This window comes from Lagenorhynchus albirostris, chromosome 5, assembly GCF_949774975.1.
Source record: "Lagenorhynchus albirostris chromosome 5, mLagAlb1.1, whole genome shotgun sequence".
NCBI lineage: Eukaryota > Metazoa > Chordata > Mammalia > Artiodactyla > Delphinidae > Lagenorhynchus > Lagenorhynchus albirostris.
Window position 1 is genome coordinate 50522043 of NC_083099.1, and position 16066 is coordinate 50538108.

General features: G+C 44.2%; 1 protein-coding gene across 1 annotated transcript in view; it reads right to left on the bottom strand.

The window, feature by feature from the left end:
* The window catches only part of TNIK (TRAF2 and NCK interacting kinase), a 169070-nt gene that overhangs the window by 107716 nt on the left and 45288 nt on the right, over nucleotides 1-16066 (bottom strand). The window contains exons 6-7 of the mRNA XM_060150000.1: nucleotides 7467-7521; nucleotides 5441-5519 (exon numbers count right to left, since the gene is read on the bottom strand). Coding sequence (XP_060005983.1) covers nucleotides 5441-5519; nucleotides 7467-7521 — 134 coding nt within the window. The remainder of the gene's footprint in view (nucleotides 1-5440; nucleotides 5520-7466; nucleotides 7522-16066) is intronic.

Here is a 16066-nt window from a genome sequence, read left to right on the forward strand (position 1 = left end):
TCCCATGTCATCTGCAAGTGGTTCTCAGTGAAGAGGAAATAATGCTACTTAAAACAAATCTTCAAAGAAAGATTCATTGTCTCCATTTAAGTTAGTGTGACCAAAGAATCAATATGCTTAATTGCATGCTTAATTAAAAGTAAAAATACTTCACCTACATTAAGCATCACCTGACTCTTTGCCGAGAGGCCTAATGGGTTTAAAGTACATTTCTATAACTTTATTGTTTCAGTCTTGGCGGCTGGAAATTTAGTTCTGTCACTTTAAAAAAAAAAGCTCAAGATCAGTAATACTAATTTCCCAAGGGTTGGCACCGAGAGATAAATGTTAGGGACTGGTACTTACAGTCTGAGATACTAGTTCTTCTAATACCAGTGTCACTGAACACTTTATCTTCCCAGATTTTTCCTGTTTATGTATTAAACTGTGTTAGAGGAATTAAAAATGCCTGAACGATGATGACATTAATCACTATAATGTTTTAGTGAGCTGGGCTCAAAGTTTTTGGTAATCTCCAGGCTCCCTACGTGCAATTTGATCTTTAAAATTTGCACTTGCCCGGAACTACTCTCTTTCTCTCTTTCAGTTTCCATCATTTACTAACTGTGCGATTTTAGGCAGATCCCTTAACTTTTCTGTGCCTCAGTTTCCCTGGCTGCAAATGGGGATACTGTTAGTACTTATCTCAAAAGACTGTCGTGATGATTAAATGAGTTAGAACCGGGCCTGTTACATCATAAATGCTGTATGTGTGTTTGCTATGATTGTTATTATTATTACTATTACTATGATGACAATGTCCCAGCATCTCTGACCACTACCAGGCTTAAAGAACAGGAGGATCTGCCTTGAGGGCTACGAGCAGAAATTTGAAGGTGATTTTCCCCACTTGGGTTGAACCAAATAGTATAGAGTTCTTTAAGGGAATTATTTTACATACACTAGGATTAGATGCATTAGAAGGAAAAGCCACCAGGATCATTATTATCTCTAAGGAGACTGCCAAAAAAGGTTAATTTAAAAAAAGTTTGTGTAATAACTTTTGTTTTGATTTCAATAAAGTCCAAAGTCACACTAGTAGTAGTAAATTCAGTCTATATGAAGTATTTTCTGATATTTCCTTTCTATTATCATGATTTTATTTACAGTCCCCTCCCCACCTAAGACCACTGTCATTTCGAAAACAAAAGTGCTTGATAACGCAGCAAGAATCAGAACTGGTGTTGCATAAAATAACAGAAATGGTTGTAAGCTCTGGAGTAAAAGCAGAAGGCTGGGGTTCCAGGCTGCCATGAACCGGGGACTCAGGATAAGCCAGTTAACCACACCAGGCCTCCAGTCTCCATCTGGAGCACGAGTGGCTCGGACCGGGAATCTTATACCTCTTTCCAGTGATAAGCAGTTAGGACTTTTCTGATGAGTTCAATCGAGTGCTGCCTGTGTGGAACCTTCACATTTAAAGGGCATGCGAAAAGGACAAGACTGACCATCTTTCACAGGAACAGAGTCATTTCCATCCTTCTCCAGAGACCCCTGGAGGGAAGCTACGGCATGGAGTATATGTGTGAGGGCAGGGGAGCCGGGGTGAGCACGGTGGGAAGAGAAGGGAGAGGAAATCTTTTGAAGGGGATGGTTACCTATGTGGGTTGAATCCAACCACACACAGAGCAGGAGTAGAGACAGGAGGGGAACATGGGAATCCCACCGCACTGGGTCATTTGTTGACGTGGAGACAGATGGTGAGAGCATCCTTCTTCTCCTCTGATTCAACTCAGGTTGTAACCCTCCTGGAGGCCCAATCAAAGGTCTGAGCCACGTGAACACTGACTGGAGCCCTGACCACAGGACTTCCTTAGCCTGAGGCCTCTTCTCACTACGCTGATGGGGAAGGAAGGGCCCGGCTCTTGCTGCAGGGATGCTCTCCTTTCCTCCCATAACAAAGGGGAAAACAGTGTGACTGCCTTTGTTTCCCTAATGTTAAGGCTCAAGGAACAAGTGCTCACACTTAGGGACGAGTACAGCTCCTTCTCTACCACTTTAACCTTGAACTTTAAGAGGTCAAATGGTACAGTAGAAAGAATACGGGTTACAAACTTGGCAAACGAAGACTGTACAGCCTAGTGCAAGGAGGATAACCTACCCAAGCCTCAGACTCTCACCCATAAAATGAGGACTCAGAGCATCTGTCTGGCAGGGCTGTGGTTAAGGAAAAAAAGGGTTATTATGGGACTATACAAAATCATGTGTGTGAAACTTTTGAAAATCGTAAAGCACTACAGAATTTAAAGTCTCCTTCATTCAATAAAAAATATATAAAAAAGATTAAATATATACTTTACATATATAGTTTAAATTTTTATATATATCTTAAATACACATACATACATATAAGTTGCTGAGTCTACAACATACATGTGCCTTGTATGTTGTAGACTCAGTCAAGTTCCTTGGAAATGACCCTCAGCTGAATGAATGCTTATAATGAAGAGTTCACTGCCGTCTCTGCCACAATGGCGTCCCCTTTGGTCATATGCTGGAATATACACTAGGAACAGTATACTTCATCCGATAACTCATTTAAGTAGAGAAGAGCTGGATATAAAAGAACGTTTCAGAGTTTGGTTTCTTTTGATGGGGGAGGAGGGAAAGAAGGAAAAGGAAAACAGACAGAAATATTTCACTTCCTCTCGAACCCGATTCTATTTTAAATCACTTTGGACCTGGTCGTTCAAGACAAGTACTCTGAGGTGCCTAAGTATTTTCACTTAAACACTGGAATTCTATTGCAGAGAAATTCGAGCCACACCAAGTGTCCTGTGGCCCGAGGCTGCACAGCTATCTTTATAAAGGCTGGGTTCTGAGAGGAAAAGGGTATTTTCCCAGGGCTTTTGTTTTTCCCACTTGCTCTCCAACAGTCAAGTCATTCTCCCATCCCCTGCCTAGCAGTGTGGGGCTCCTGCTTGTAACTGGCTTAGGCTGGCGAGATGAAGGTGGCCCGGTCTCCTTCCTTCCTGGTCTCACTGTTCCTGGACGGATCCAGCTCCCTACAGCATTATCACAATTAGCTCTCATTGCCAAAGGTTTACAGCAGAGAAGGTAGCCTGTATTTCTCCCCAGGTCTGTACTTCTCAGACAAGGTCAGTGCAGGGTTTGCCCTTTTTGGAGCAAGGTCAATGAATGCAGAAACTGTAGTGCCGGGGCCAGTCACTCACTCTTCTGGGGGCCAGACGGGTCACACAAAGGGCGGTGCAGACCAGGGGTAAGAAGGAAACAGGACAAGTGGGGTGACCAACAGGTACCAGCTTCTGGGTTGGGAGAGGCAGTGACTGGGGCAGAAGCACAAGCTCTCACCTTAAAAGGGAGCAGGAACCACTGGGCAGGACAGTGTTGCTGCACCTTTGTCAAAAAAGGTCAGAAATCTCCATGGACTGCTCCACCGCCAGATTTTTTAAAGTTGGCGATCAACACAAATACTTCTGGAATGAGGTGTGTGGCCACACCGTGCCAGACAAACAGCAGACGTGTGGACGGTCCTTTTGTCCAGCAGCAGTGAGGGCAGAGGGGGAAGGGAGGGCACAGGGCAGGTGAAGCCCACTGGACTCAGCAGCCCTCCCACCCCACTTCCCGGGAGGCGTGGCATGAAGCACAAGCAGGAAGCTAGTGGAGGGCTGCACAGTGCCACTGACACTCCCAAGGAACAGGACCGAGCCAACTCCTCCCCAGGAGCCTGTTCCAGAGAGAAGGGAGGAAGCAGTGCCTCTGGGCGCCTGCGGATCACGTGCTGTGTGGTGCCCAATGGAAGGCTGTTGCTGGGGAGAGAGTGATTGTCTCACACCACAGTGACCCTCCGGAGAGGGGAGGAGGGATGCTCTGCCTCCTCGTTACCAATAGCAACTCTCACTCTCTTCCTGTGCAGCCCTCGGCAACCAACTCCGAGGCTGTCGTCTCTTCTGGCTGTTTCCTTTCCCTCTCTCTGTGCAGTACGCCTTTCTCTTGTTCAACCAGGGTCGCTATGTCATTCCTGGATGATGGTATTAATTAAGATTGCTCTCGTATAGTGAAGGGTGAAACTGTGGGTGGGTGCGTGAGAAACATGAGGGCCTCGGTCAAGGACCTGATCACGAAGTGGTATGAAAAGGGGCAGAAGAGGGGCTTCCCTGGTGGTGCAGTGGTTAGGAATCCACCTGCCAATGCAGGGGACACGGGTTCGAGCCCTGGTCCGGGAGGATCCCACAGGCCGTGGAGCAACTAAGCCCGTGCGCCACAACTACTGAGCCTGTGCTCTAGTGCCCGAGAACCACAACTACTGAGCCCGCATGCTACAACTACTGAAGCCCGCATGCCTGGAGCCCGTGCTCCACAACAAGAGAAGCCACCACAATGAGAAGCCCACACACCGCAACGAAGAGTAGCCCCGCTCGCCACAACTAGAGGAAGCCCACACACAGCAACGAAGATCCAACGCAGCCAAAAATAAAAATAAATAAATTTATTTAAAAAAAAAGAAAAAGAAAAAAGAAAAGGGGCAGTAGAGTCTTGTCCCTTCAGGCTCAAGCTGCCTAGAATATGTCTCTAGAAAAGGGTAGGAGGTCATAAATGGTCCAGGAATTGTGCCCAGGGCAAAGGGAATCAGAACTGAGAATGTACCAAGGATATACCATATCCACAGGGGGAAGGGGAGGAGCAATGAATTTTTTGTCACAGAATGACAAGATACAAAGACCCTGATGTAAGTGCACAAAAGTCAAAAGTCCAGCTCTTGGCCTAACCTGTAGAACTCTGTTCCCAAACTCTAGTCAATCATACGCTACCAACACGATTTTTACCCTACACTTCACCACCCATACAAGTATTCACTTAGCATTTTTCTTTAAATTAAGTCACTTTTTATGTGAATTAGTTTATTAGATGGAAAGTTATATCACTGCCCCAAGTAAGAAGCCAGTATCACCTGCCGTAAAGAGAAAGCAATAGCAAAAATAAAAATTATAGATGCTCATGCACAGAGCAGTAAAATCATCTCGCATGCTACCGAGCGTGTGGACACATTTAGGGAGTTAATGTCTTAAGGAACAGAAGAACGTCAGCCAACCTAATGGGCTGACTCCAAACTATCACCCTTTCTGATGAGATGTTCTGCGCTACCAGGAAAGATATTACTCGGAGTAATACATCAAAGCGCTTCCATGTTATTACTTGGGTTCTGCTACCCATTTTAGCTAATACCTCCTTACCTTGAAGGTGTGAAGATAAGGTCTTACTGTGCAAATAGCAGGTCCTCAATATGTACTTTAAGATGAATAACATCATAATCACTCACCGAGTCTTAGTACATATCAGTCTAATCTTGTCAGCAGGACCTAAGGATTTGAGCTCATCCAAAAGAGAATCACAGAAAACTCTGCTCTTAGACCTGTAAAACACTGAAGACCAAACTCACCACTTCTTAGACTTCAGCCGAGGCGCTGGGTTCCGGGGGATGAGAAAGAGGGCTCTCATGGGGTGCATGTCACACAGAGCTGCAAGAGACCAAAACAAGGGCCAGCTCGGGTTAGGGGACCAAACCCAGGCCAAGCCCGTCCTAGCTGTGCTGCTAAATGGCTCCCTGAGTCCAGGCATGACCAGTGAGTGGCGTCAGAGGATCATAAAGCTTCCGTTTGGTGAGCAGCTACATGAGCTGATTATAGGAGTCTCATATAATCCAACACATTTCAATTAGACATTGTTAACATGTCTACTTTTCACTTCATTTTTAAGGACAAGTTAGAGGCTCAACAACCTTCGCTTTACTATAAATAACCATCTAAGACTCCAAGTAAACAACATCAAGATAACAACTACAATGGAGATAGTAAGTTATTTTTAGTTAGTAAAATCCCAAATCATAAAATAAAAGATATTTGATAATCCGCTATCTATGTCTTAGATGCTGGCAATGCAATGTTACCTTCATGGATTTTTGGAGTATAAAGCACTAGACCAGGGCACCTTTCTATCTGTATTTCCAAACACTCTGAGTGGCTTTTCATGATAGGTTTTTTGGGGGTTTTGTTTTGTTCAATGGCCCCAGGAAGACCAGAGGATTAAAGCAAAGGAAGTCTGGCAGAAGAGATAAAAATATCTCAAATTGTGAAGATGACATTTAGTGAAAACACTCATACATTCTTATCTTAATCAGAATATTTCACTAGTTTACTTTTCATCTGGGAGTATCTCTTCCTTTGTGCCTAGAATAAGAACATATTCTCCCCGAAAGCTAAAGAATTCGGTGGGTGGAAATTTATTTTTAGCCCTCTCTACTACTCATTAAGAATGACGATATGGTTTCAAGACTGCCAGTATTATTCTTCTGATTCATAAATGCCTATCAGCATTGTGGATGAGGGGATTTTGTCAATAAACACTCCAGTCATGCTACAAGATGAATTCTACCAACTCTGGAATGAGAAATAAGAAAACTATAATAACTTGAGGGTAAAAGGTCCTATGAGCACAATGACCCGTCATACAAACAGGGGGCCTGCTTTGGTCCGCGTCCTCTGGAAAGCAGACACCAAGGTGGTATTAAACATGAGAGGATATTACTGGGGGCAATTCTTGTCTGAACAGAGTAGGAGTGAGGGAAGGCTGGGAGAGTTGTCAGATTGCTATGAAGTGTGCTGGGAGGGAGAAAAAGTAGGTGGAGTGTGCTAGGCTGTCCCACACTCTAAGGAAACCAAGGAGGGAAACTAAGGAGTGAAAGCTGCCTTCTAAGGAATCCCTGTCTTCCAGGAAAGGGTCTGCCTTATATCCCTGCCACGCTCGGTCACTGGTGCGGAGTGGCCCTCGGGAGGTGCAGCCTCGGTGTCATGGCAACAGCTGCCCCTGGTCAGTTGCACTTCCTGCGTGGAGTCTCTGAGATGCATGCTCGTGGTGACCACAGGGCTGGGGAGATTCTCTGTGGGGTCTGTGCTCAAGATCTCCAGGAATTGGAGAGGTTCTCCAGGTAGGCAGAGCCCTGGCCACTCTGCCTCCAATAAGCAGGGAAATCTAAAACTCTAAACAGCGGTATTTTAATGGGAGTGAGAGAAATGGAGTGCAGGTGTTCACATAACCCATGCACTGAAAATCGGCTGTGAATTTTTGTTACGTTGGCGTTTACAGCCTTTGTGCCTTGGTCGCAGTTTTACCACAGGCGAAGAGTAGCTCAAGAATAAACCACACACCAGATCTGGAAACAGATTAGACTCTCAAAGTTTGCTTCCCTTTGCATTCTTGTTCCCCCTCATAAACACAAGATCCTCACACCCCTCTGAAATGAATGGATTCCTGGTTGATTTAAGATGACTCTGCTTTCTCAATATGCCAGCTTGAGTCCATGCAGGGCTTGGTGTAGCAGAAATAAAGCCACTGCAGCTCCTGGCAAGGAAGCGTCAGTACCTGCAGGGCAGACCAGTAACAGATTTCACCCAGAGGAAGGTACTTACGGGGAGCACCTTCTGCCATCTCGATGGCGGTGATTCCCAAAGACCACAAGTCACTCTGAAAAAGAAGGAAGGCACGGACACATGCGTAAATGCAGTCAACAGAGGATAACTTGGTTAAACCTGGTAATTGCTTCAGAACTGCCTGGGGGAAAGCTGTCCAGCTGTCTCTTTACAAACTGATTTTGCCCGCTAAGCTTAAAAGCAGGAACAGCCTCATTCGCTTTCCATCGATAATAACTTTCACGGTGCCTGACACATGGTGAGTTTTTTCAATCCAGGTATGAAAAATGAATATAAGGTTTCAAACATGAATTTAGCACTAACATTTATCTATTGATTGAAACATATGAAATTGCTGCTGTTCCACTGTTTTTAACACCTTCATTGAGGTATAACCGTCATGTAATTAACTGGGCATATTCAAAGTGTACTATTTGAAAGTGTCTGATGTGTGTATACACCTGTGAAACCATCACCACAGTCAAGACAGCAAACACATCTGTCACCCCAAAAGGTCCCACTTGCCCCTTTGCAGTCTCTCCCTCCTGCCCTTCCTGTCCCCAACCCCAGTTCCTGTTCCAAGGCAACCAATGATCTGCTTCCTGTTACTACGGATTGGTTTGCATCTTCTAACGTGTTGTATAAAATGAAATCCTCTGGTTTCTTTCACTTAGCACAATGTATTTAAGGTCCATCCATATTGCCGCGTGTATCAGTCCTCCAGTCCTTCTCACTGCCGAGAAGTGTTCCATCACAATTTGTTTATCCATTCACTTGATGGACATTTGGGTTGCTTCCAGTCAAGCCCATTAAAAATAAATCTGCTACAAATACTCACGTACAAGTCTCTGTTTGGATGCATGCTCTTACTTCTTTTGAGTAAAAACCTAGGAGTGGAATGGCTGGATCATAGAGTAAATGCTAGATCATATTGTATTTATAATCAATTGTTTTTAACCTACAGAAACAGCAATTTCATATCATGTAACCAGGCAAGATGCAGACAGGGAAGCTTTTGGATGGTGGTGTTTACTGCTGTATCTCAGTGCTTAGAAGAGAGCCGGCCACAGTAGTAGTAGGTGTTTGATATATTTGTTGAATGAATGAACAATATCTTTTATCTTGTAAGTAGACAAATATGTAAAATAGAAATCCTATACCCTTATCGTCTTTCTTATTCTCAGACTGACTTTTATGGTCTTATCAGAATTTTCTAGGCTAATGTCTCCACCTCAACCTGTGCAATCTCCATCTCTAACACTATGCTTCTCCCCTACTCTGTGTCCACGGCTCAGTAGTTTCTAAATAGTGCATAGGAGGGAAACAAATCAAAAGATGGGAAAACCATTAGAAAACACATGTAAAATTCAGTTCAATGGCCCACAGTCCTGAGGAAGACTTTCACCCTCCTTTCATTTTAAATGTATCCTGTATTTTGTACATAATTCCCAACTCTCACTGGCAACCTCACTCAGATTTCAGAGATCAAAGTTAAGTTCCCTTGCTATTCCCATCAAACAAATGTAAAGGCCACACAGAAAGGATATGTAACTGGAAGAGAACTATGAAATCCACCCTGAGCCATTCCCTAGGACCAAACTTCTCAATATCCAGTGGGTGATACCCAGCCTTGTTCAGTATTTGGACTGTGGCCCATACAACCTAGAGGGGGCTTTCTATGGGGTTTAGACTCTTGCCTAAAGTGTGATCTACCTTAGAGCAGGCGGCTGGGGCACACGCTAACCCCACACTAGGACCAAGGAGGGATTCTTTAATTCACAAGCCATCAACCTGTCCACATAAATATTACAGTTCATAGAGGTTCTCAGTCCAAATGGGGATAACAACGCACCTGTGCAAAACCACTGTCCACAGATTCTAAGTAACTTCTCTGCATAGAACGCAACTCAAGGAGTCAACTGTTGTCCTTTCTCTTTCTTCCATTTCAAATGTATTCAAAGTTGTCACTGAACACACACACACACACACACACACACACACACACACACACACACACACACACACACACACACAGAGTCAGCACAGCCCAGCAAATGGCTGAGTCTTCCCGCAGGCTGCTGGCCTTTCTCACTGCGGTTCCTTCTGCAGCTAATGGGGAAAGCCCAGGCCGCCCATCACAGGCTGGCTCAGAAGCAGTCACCGGTAAAGGTGACCACACAGCTCTCTAGTACCTGGAACGTTATGGTTGACTGACACAGACAATCATTGGGGAACATGATGAAAACCCTGAGTCACTAGTGTGCAGGAAGCATTCAACAAGAAATGCAGCAAGAACAGTCTGGAACTGGTGGGTTGGGCTGTTTTGATAAGACTCCAGGCCTTCGTAGTTCTCCCACCACCTTCCCAACATCTCGAGGAACCGAGTGTTTCTGCAGTGTGAACCGAGGTACAAATTATGAAGGTGGTGGCCAGGCTCTATGCACCTACTTGCCACAGCAAAGTCAAATTTAAATGGCCTTTAAGTCTAGGAAGCTTGAGCTGGTTTGAAAGCCAACACAGCTGAAAGGAAATGATGGAACTGGGATGAGAAAGGCTCCAGGCCAGTCCTCAGACAGGGGAAGGAAATGCTCAGGAAACTCGGGCAAACTCCTGGTACTTGCTCTGCCTGCGGGACCAAAGCCCAATTATGAGCTGGCTGACTGCCTCCCCTCCATAAAGTCTTTGCTCAAATGCTGTGTTCTCAGTGAGGACCACCGAACCTCTCTCCCAGCACTGCCAGATCCCTTCCCCTTTCCCACTTTTGTTCCCCAGAGAACGGGTCATCTTCTGAAAACTGTGTAACTGACTTGTCACTAATTTATTACGTTTTTTGTTCATTGTTTGTGTCCCTGTCCCCAACACACACACACACTAGAACATGAAGTCCACAAAGGCAGGGATCTTTGCTTTGTTGACTGGTCCACAGTACCAGAACAGTGCCTGGCACAGAGTAGGCACTTAATAAATACTTGTTGAAATAATGAACACATGAAAGATGCATGAGAGAAAGGAGCAAAACCTAAGTGTCTTAAGGCTGATAGACCTTTTGTAGATCATCTAGTCCAACCTTCCATTTCCCAGATGAGAAAAAAATGACTTACCCAAGATCACTGAGCAAGTCAGCACCAAGTTTTAATCAGAGCTTGGTCTCCTGCCTCCCAGGCTAGTTTTTTTTTTAACTATCATCACACTGTAAGGACCTGAGAATTCACTTAAAAAAACCTTTTGGGGCCCATAAAATAATTGCTTCAGATTCTTACTTTGTCTACAGGTAACTGAAGGTGTGGCCACTCAAATGAAGGTGCTGAGATTCCATGAGGCACACCCCAAACCAGTGTTCAGCTTTTCCTAGAGGGAGCATGAATAGGCTTTCAAGTCAGACAGACCTGGGTTCAAGTCCAGGTTCCCAACTGAACCGCATCCAGAAGACTGCTCAGAGCTTAGCTTTCAACTGTGGCATGTATGCATGGAGGTATGCCGCCTAGCACAAAACCGGGCATAGAGTGGGCTCAAGAATATTAATCATTTTCTTCTCCTCTACTGTGAGGTGAGACTGCCTTTGCCTGCCCAGTTTAGTCTTCTTCGATTTCCCTCTACTTGGTTGTGGCCAGTACTGTTTGTTGGCTAACCCAACAGGCATTTCAGCCCTCATTGCCCTTGCTGCCTCCATTTCAGAGTATAGGAAAGCTAAACTTGTTTATCCAGATTTCCCTGCAGCTAAGGATGGCAGCTAAGGATGTGACCTCATGAGACTCAGGCAAACATCTTCTAGGAGCTTCTAGGAGCTTCTGTAAGAGCTTTTGCTTTTCCTGAAATAAGTGACAAATATAGCTGGTGTCTTGACACCTCTTCCCTACTTCTTAGTGCCTTGAATAAAAACATGCTACAGCAACCGTCTTGCAACCATGAGGCAATAAGTCAACAAATTAATGATGACAGGGCAGAAAGGTAGGAGCCTGGGTTTTGAAGACATCAGCGAGCCACCACACCAACCCTGGACTGCCTGCCTCCAGAATTCCGGTGACATAAGAAACATAAGTACAGCTAAAAGCATTTCTTAGTGGTAATATGTATAGAGCAATAATTTGAGAAAGCGTATTTCAACAGTAAGGAAAAAGAGAGGTCCCAGTCGTTAGGTGGTCCTGGATTTATCCCACAGGAAGAGGGAAGGGTTAGTGAAGAGAGATGTTTCCTTTATTCAGTACACAGCATCTCAGATCCTCTCTTAGGCTGCTTTCCCCAAACCTCCCAAACAACCCCTTCAAACCAAAGGTCACAGCATCCCAACTCCTGTGCATCCTTTGTCACGTGACCAAGCCAAAAATTACTTCTTCTTTAAGCCTTCATTTGATATCATCATTAAGATCATTTTTCCCCCCTGGGATTCTCTTGTTTTCCAAAAGGAACATTTATATTCCTGGCCCTATATACCCAGAGCTGCTTGTAAGCTACGCTTAACTGCCCATGCTAGAAAGCAATAAACGTCCTTGACGGGCCTTGTTTAAGCCTTTGGATACATTAGTAAGTCCCAGAGACACTTCAGAACTTAAATATGGGAGAAAATGTTCCAATTACAACTGTCAAGACAGATCACAGGAGATGAGAGAGGGAAGTGGGAGGAACAAGATGAGGAGAGAGTCGGGGAGAGATAAGTTTCCTTCGTGGCCGTGGTGGGACTCATTTTGGCAGGAGCTGGGTAATTCATTATTCTAGAGGTGCTGCGCAGCCTGGCCTGTGGCATGATTAATAGCCCAGTCCTGTGTGCATTACAAACAGAACAGAGACAAATTCTAGTGCCTCCGAGAAGGCAGAGGCAAGCACGCAACTTCTGGCTGGTGAGGGGCCAGATGGCACGAAGGCAACTTGAACATAATGATAGAGCATTCCGCTTGGGGCTAGGCTGCTCAACAAGTGAAGAAAAGAACACTTCACTTTTTGAAGAAAATAACACTTCCTTGTGCTCAGCCATACAAGGAAGGAGAGGCAAGGGCAAGAGCAGAGCCCCAGTGTGCGCCAAGAGGCAGAAAGAACACATGCTGCGCAGCCAGCAGAGCTGGGGCGAGCCCCTCGACTCCTCTGAACCCATCTCCTCACCTGTAGCCCAAAGAGAACACCTATCTTGCAGGGTTGATCGAGAATTCAGTATGATAATATCTGCAAAGTTCATAACACAACGCAGTGTCTATAGTGGGTATTTAACAAATAGTGGCACAGACAGATCCTGAGGTCCAGTTATCACTGACTGGCAGTTCAACCAGCAAACTTGAGTCAGGTAAGCTGACAAGGAGCCCTGGTACTCAAAGAAGTTGCTGGGAGGATGCAGGAGCAAACAGGAAGTTCAGGGGAAGCAAACAGGAAAGGGCGTGTCCTTCCTTCTCCAGCCTTGCAGTCTACCCAGAGGGACAGGCAGAAATGGGGTTAGCTGAATCCTGGCCCCATCATCCCACAGCAGAGGGTAGCAAGGTGGTCTAGAGTTGACAGACAATAGCTTCATACCAGGCATAACCGGTGCAGTGGATTCTACCAAGTTTTAATTTACCAAGACCAAGAGATCAGCCATTTTACCAAGACCAGAAATTAGTCTTTTGTCATGTAATTTATTCTTTATTCACTTTTTGGAAATGTTCCAGCTGGAAAAAGGAAATTGAATTTATTGTATGGGTCCCTAAGGGCAGCACCTTAATCTAGAGATAGAAGTTACAGAGAAACAGATTCTGGCTCAATGTAAGCAGACAATTAGAGGTGTATAATGCAAACAGGCAGTTCAAATCCTATGATATTGCTGGGGTTTTTTTTTAGGTCAAAATGGCTCCAAATGGCAGTACCTTCACGTGACACATAAACACAAATATTAACTATCGTATATTGAGTACTTACCAAATAGGCATTGAATTAATTCCTTTACATATGTTAGCTCCCTTTATTCTAATATAATGTTGTAATATACAATCGTCATTCCCACAGAGACTCAGAAGGGTTAAATAACTTCCCTGAAGGAATAGAGTGCAAGGAGATGAAGTCACATTTTAAACCAGTCCTGTCCAACTTCAAAACGCGGACTTATTCCCTAGGCCGTATACTTATATACTACATTATATATAAACAGAACCAGGGTGGTGAGTTCAGGGTGACTGAGGATAATCAAGCACAAGTAGTTATTCATAATCCCATTTCCCACAGAGTCCCTTGTTCAACTACATTTGTTATCTGACCAGAGGGAAAATACTGGAAGAATAGCTTATTCTCTTCACGTGGGGATCAGCCTGGAGCCCAGAAGAGGTGGTGATATGTCTGACTAAAGAATGCTGTGTAGGTGGGTGTGAACATGGAGCATGAGAAATCTGTTTAATAGAAGTTTGTTTCCGCTCGTAATAATAACGGTGTGTGTATCATCCTTCTTTCTTACCGCGTGGGCATGAGACCTTTGTTGAAATTTCAGTAGACAGAGGCCAGGTCTCATTTGAGAGGCAGACCTCATTCTGCGATGTGAGTATCATGCTCTTACGTGACACCCCACATACATCTTGGTGATGCCCCCGACTAGTCAGGTTGCTCACTTTATGTCCAGTCGAGCCTCTTACCTACAGGGGCTCTTTTCATTCTGCATGAATAAAGCCGATTACCCATAACACTGGAGAATGAGTATTTGCTCTACAGCCAGAGCACAATACTGACCCAAACCCTGCAGGAGACACCTATGACTTTCAATGGTCCATGGCACCTGTGTGCACAGTCTCATAAACAGAGTTTAGGTGAATAACAAATGATATTAGCACAGATCAGGCCAGAGGATGGGTGGTGGGGTTGAGGGGATATGCCATGTCACTGTACTTCCTTTACTTGACTAAACCACTATGAAAGCATGACCATTTATGGTGTAAAAAATTAGAACAGAACAGAAAGTAAAACGTTTAAGTTCTCCACCCACATGCCATTTATCCATGGGGTAGGGGAGAATAAGAGTCTATTATGGGGCTTCCCTGGTGGCGCAGTGGTTGAGAGTCCGCTTGCCATTGCAGGGGACGCGGGTTCGTGCCCCGGTCCGGGAGGATCCCGCATGCCGCGGAGCGGCTGGGCCCGTGAGCCATGGCCGCTGAGCCTGCGCATCCGGAGCCTGCGCTCCGCAGCGGGAGGGGCCACAACAGTGAGAGGCCCGCGTACCAAAAAAAAAAAAAAAAAAAAAAAAAAAAAAGAGTCTATTATGTGTACTATATTGTAAGTTGCTTTGTGCACCTAACACTGTATCTTGGGATCTGCCCAACTTCAACATATACACTACGTCATTGTTCAAATGGCTGCGTAATATTCCAGTGGACAGATGTGCCAGTCTTTATTCAGCCAATTCCCTAGGAATGGGCTTTCGGCCACGGAGGACTTTCTTTAGTGAGTGGTTCTGTTAAAGCAATAAATACATAGGACTATAAAATACTTGGCAAATCCCATCCAACTGAAATGAAATTCAAGTTTAAAAAAAAACAATTTTAACAGCCTAGGAATTTTGAACAGTTTTATTAATTTCAAGTCTTTTGAATGCTTATTATTAAATGAGAAAGCTTTCATTATTGCCCCACGTACTTATCAGGAGAATGAAACCTTTCCTTTTGCTTGAAGTGTTTTGACAGGTTTTCTGAAAACAAGAAAGGAAGGGCCTCTACGGGAAAGTGAACACACCAGGCAAATGAGATTCTGGCACTCCTCCTTAGGATAGGGGTTATTTTCAGTCAGTTACTTACTGTGCCCAGTAGATTATCAGACAAAACCAGATTGCAAAAAAAAGCATGAGCTCTTCAGACTACTTTCCACAGAGGCTCTTATTTTATTGAATTTCTCCAGTTTTTTAAAAAAAATTATAGCAGTTTCTAAAGACATTGTAGACAAATAAAATAATAAATAATTAAGAAATAATCAAATATTTGTAATAAAACCAAACTATACTCTTTTGCATTTTGTCTTTATTTTAAAGAAAGGGCTTTTGTGATAGAAAACCTAACAAAGCCCAGTGGCCTTCAAGTCATCTTTTATTCTAAACGTGCCCTCTAGGCTGAAAGTATCTACAGCACGTGAGAGCCCAAAATGCTGACATCAGTTTCTGAGGCTGGGATACACTCTGGCTCAAATGGACAACCAAACACACAGTAGCAAACCACTTAACTTTGACGGGGTCGCAAATGGACTTTCTAGATGAAAACTGCACATACAGATAGAGCTTGGCTAATTCCTTTTGCATAGTGGGTATTCAATAAATATACGCTGAGTGAATGAATAAAGGGTTTTGAAAGTCAGTATATTGTCAAGCTGTCTCCTGGTGACAGGCTACATTCCTAAGAATAGTGAACAGAAAAAAGTATAGGATCTGATGCCAAAGAAGAAGTAGAAAGATGAAAGTATAGCTTCTTCTCTGATCCACAGTAAAACTACAAAGTAGTTAAAATGAATCTTCAAAGAACCCCCAAATCTTCCTTTCTGCTTGGTCTTCCTAATCTACCCTTTTGTCATGCTCCCAGGACAAGTGATCAGTGGAACTCATATTTTTGCCATGACTTCTTCTTCCTCTTGTACAACCTGCATTTATGACAATCCTAAAAAACTAATTCATACTA